Source organism: Saccostrea cucullata, unplaced genomic scaffold (assembly GCF_032062105.1).
Source record: "Saccostrea cucullata isolate Sc308-1 unplaced genomic scaffold, CSIRO_AGI_Scuc_v1 ctg2805, whole genome shotgun sequence".
In the NCBI taxonomy this organism is placed as follows: Eukaryota; Metazoa; Mollusca; class Bivalvia; order Ostreida; family Ostreidae; genus Saccostrea; species Saccostrea cuccullata.
The window spans coordinates 1-3,982 of NW_026939414.1; the positions used below are offsets into that span (position 1 = coordinate 1).

General features: G+C 33.2%; 1 protein-coding gene across 1 annotated transcript; it reads left to right on the forward strand.

The window, feature by feature from the left end:
• Positions 1–4: 4 nt before the first annotated feature.
• Positions 5–2,089, forward strand: LOC134253013 (uncharacterized; the record flags this gene model as incomplete). The annotated part of the gene is made up of 4 exons (XM_062735538.1): positions 5–278; positions 455–470; positions 853–955; positions 1,527–2,089. Coding segments are annotated over 4 exons (819 nt in total), but the record flags the coding sequence as incomplete, so codon positions are not given.
• Between the last annotated feature and the right edge of the window lie 1,893 nt (positions 2,090–3,982).

Here is a 3,982-nt window from a genome sequence, read left to right on the forward strand (position 1 = left end):
TTCCCTGTATGTACTTTCTCCGTCAAAGAATTCCAATTCCTTAAACGAAGACGATCATAAAACCACAAGACAAATCGTCAATGAACTTTACCCCCTGGTGACCGACGAAGAACTGAAGAAGAGCGTACATAAGGCTGTGTTTGACTTTGTGACATATGATGCTTCCAAGGTCCCTGCCATAGAAAATTTTAAACCCATTCAAGAAAACACAGAGTGTATATTTGCCAAGAGAGCCAAACTTTGGGGAAACCAAGAATGGGATGAAGACTTAAGTTTAGGTAATTATTTAAAAGCAAGTAATGAAGTGAGAATTATCATTCAATTTCTCCAATTTCGTGGTCATACTACTACATTCTTACATGACTGTATATTCAAACATTTGTATTGTAAATTTTTAAATTTAAAAGCATTTTCTGTGAAATACATTCTAAACGTTTTGTTCTCTTTTTTCCAGAAGAAAATACATTCAGGTACGATACTGTATATCCTTTTCCTTTCAAACACCTGCTGCTTTAATATGTCAACACATGTCTCCTCACAGAATTTATACCAGAAAGCAAGGGTTATATCACGAACGAGAGGACAGCACATTGTTTTACACGACACTCAAAAACGCCAAATACCAAACTTAGTTTTTAAACTTAGTTTGGATGGACTCTAAGCACAGTGAATCACATATCTATCAATTTTACCGCTAATTTTTTGTAAATAATAAAAAAAAGTCACATTTTAAATTAACAAAGTTGAAACTTAATTATTCATGCATATGTTAAATGGGATCAACTTCCCCTTACATTTTGTTCCAAACATTTTGTATGTTATAGATTAAGTTTAAATTCTATTTCCCTGCAGGTTTTTGCCTTCCTTGTTGCACTTCACCCTTGTCTGTCGTCAGTATAAACTTGACGGTTTTCTGATCGAGGTACCAGATGAATTCCATCGGAAGAACATACAGGTAAAGACGATTCTGCTCTGTAGTACAAATTAATTAAGGTGACGATAGTTTTTGGTGAGAATTGTCAAACAATACATGTTTTCAGGCACATTGAAGTTTCATGTCTGTATGGATTAAATTCTTTGGTATTTTAGCTCACCTGAGCTGAAAGCTCAAGCTAGCTTTAGAGGATAACCAAGTTTGTTAAAAATATGTTGACGAAAGGATAATATAACTGTATTAATAAAAAGGTAGACATTTAGATAATAATTAATGCATGATCCAGAAATAAATAAATTTTTATTCTTAAACTTCATTTTACGTCTGTGTATAAATTTGTACAGGCGCGGATCCATGAATTTTTCTGAGGGGAGTACAGCTAGGTAAAAATATATATATATATATATATATATATATATATATATATAAATATATATATATATATTTTTTTTTCTCTCCAGTAAAGTCACCTGGGGCTATTGCTTCACATGGCAATTGTAGGCAAAATCACACCAAATATAATCAAGATAAATTAAACGATTCAGCTAATATACATTTAGTTTAAAATTAATAAAAACACTTTTCTGTCCAGGTTTTTGCCAAGACTTTCAGAAGAATACTCAAAGTGATATCAGACAACGACCCGAGGGGAGTTAGATGTATGAACAAATCCTATGTTGCAAAACGAAGATGGGTTTTCGAGTTCAATAATGTGACATTTTTCATAACAACATTTGGACCGTTTTATCCAGAAACAAACAGTAGATATGCGTTTGGTTGTGAAAACTGCTTCATTTTACTTCAGCCAGAGTTGAGTTTTGCTCTCCACGATTTATCACCAAGCAGTTCAGAGACAAACTACGAAAACCCCACGACAGAAAGGGACAGAATTAGGTGTGCATACAAGAAGGCAGGGAGACCGTATATAATACCACGTGATATTACTCAGCCAATGGCATGGGACATGATCAAGCCAATTGCAGACGATAATCAAATTATTAAGTGGTGGTCAGAATAATTTACATGTGTTCTTATAGTTCTTGAATTTTTCTTTACACTGGTCAGATATTTTTATGCCCCGCCATGAAAATGGCTGGGATATATATAGTTTGTCATGCCCGTTTTCCGTCATTCTGTCCGTCCTTCCGTCCCGCTTTGCGTTTAGCTCAGTTTCATGTAAACTATTCAAGGTATTTTTTTTTAATCAAACTTCCTTTGCTGGTAGATTTTGATGAAGGCCACTTAACTGCATCAACATTTTTTTACCTTGACCTTTCCTTAGACCTTGACCTCACTTTTCTTAAATTAGTGTTTAGAACAGTTTAAAGAAACCATAATTTCATGATAGTATTATCGAACTTCATATGCATACATACTAATGTAAGTTTTGCAATTTTATCAATATATTTTTACCTTTCCATTGACCTTTATCTCACTTACCATTCAAGATAGTGTAATCAAACTTCATAACACCTTCAACCACACGCTGATGAGAGCTATCAATTGCTTCACATTTTTGTCCTTGACCTTTCATTTTGCCCTTGACCTCACTTTTCTGAAATTGGGGATTTTCTCTATTTTTAAGAAACCATTTTCTTGGTCAGTGTTTAGTGCAGTTTAAAAAAAAACCAATTCAAAATATTTTTATCAAACTGAATATGCTGATACGTATCTGTGAGAGCTATTCAAACTATTTCAAAAACTTTTGACCTTGCACTTTCCTGTGACCTTGACCTCACTAGTCTTTAATTTTCAATTTCAAAAAAAAAACAAAAAAACAACGAAACGAAAGTTTAAGCTATCTTGTCTAATCCCGATGTTGTTTATTCTGGAATCTTTCCTAATTTATAGGATGCAAACGTTTATCCTATTTCTATAAATTTAATTGTAAATTAAACATATCATGTGATCGGAAATTAAAAATTAGATGTTCCGAATCCGCTACCGCTTCTCAAACAGGAATTGTACGTGTTTAGCAGCAAAAGATAAAAAAGTCTTGAGCCAAATAATGTAAAGAAGATGGGCGCATTTGGCGAGTGATCTGCAGGAATCATTTGTACGAAACATTTATGTTTAAATGTCCATGATTTGGTTGGCTGAACATAGCTGGTCAGATTTTACAAACACGTCCATAGGTTTTTTTCATTTAGTTTGAAAGACCTTGTGTAATTGTAACATTTATGTCCGTTTTTCCTAGGGGGTACTATACCATAGTAATGTTACACAAAAAATAAACACTTAAAATATTTAGTGCATAGATGTATGATACGTGTACATGTACATTATAGAATAGAAGATTAGAATTGATTTCGCTCGAGTACAAAACTGAACCAAAATTTATCTAATTCAAAGTTTTAATACATCAGTACATAAAAGGAAACTGACAAAATAAATGGTTGATTGCATGAAAAAAAAATTATCGCCCCATTCCAGGCTCGAACCAAAAACTTTCCGCTTCGAGTGCACTGGACAGGTAGCACAACTTACTGAACTATCACCGCTACAAGTCTTCAGACGATTTTAAAAGGACAACGAAGCACCACATTAACACATTTGGATTTTTTGGGAAAAGTTCTTTTTTCGTGGTCTATGGGTCTTCTCTCCATTTTTTAAAAAAAGTGTATTCGTTTCTTTGGATTAAAATACACACAAATAACGTTTCAAAATCATGGAGAGAAGAACCAGAGATAGAAAAAGTTTAGAAAAACGTGTTTAAAAATGTACAATTTTGTACCAAATGTCTGATTTGGCAAATTTTCAAGTAATTTTTTAGCAAATCAAAGCTCAATTTCGGGAAAATATTTTCCTTTCCTGCTGCACAGGAACCCGTTAAATTAAAAAAATGTTAAAATTTCATCTGACATGTCGATAAAATTTTTACTTTTCAATCACGCCCAGATTCCTGCCGAATGCCAATCAAGAGCGCCCTCGTTCTTGATTTCATAAATTCCACTGAAAGTTAATGGCTAAAAAATTAAGCTAGTCGTGAGTTCTCTAACAGAATTTTAACCATACATGTATTTACAATGATATCAAAAATGCTTATAG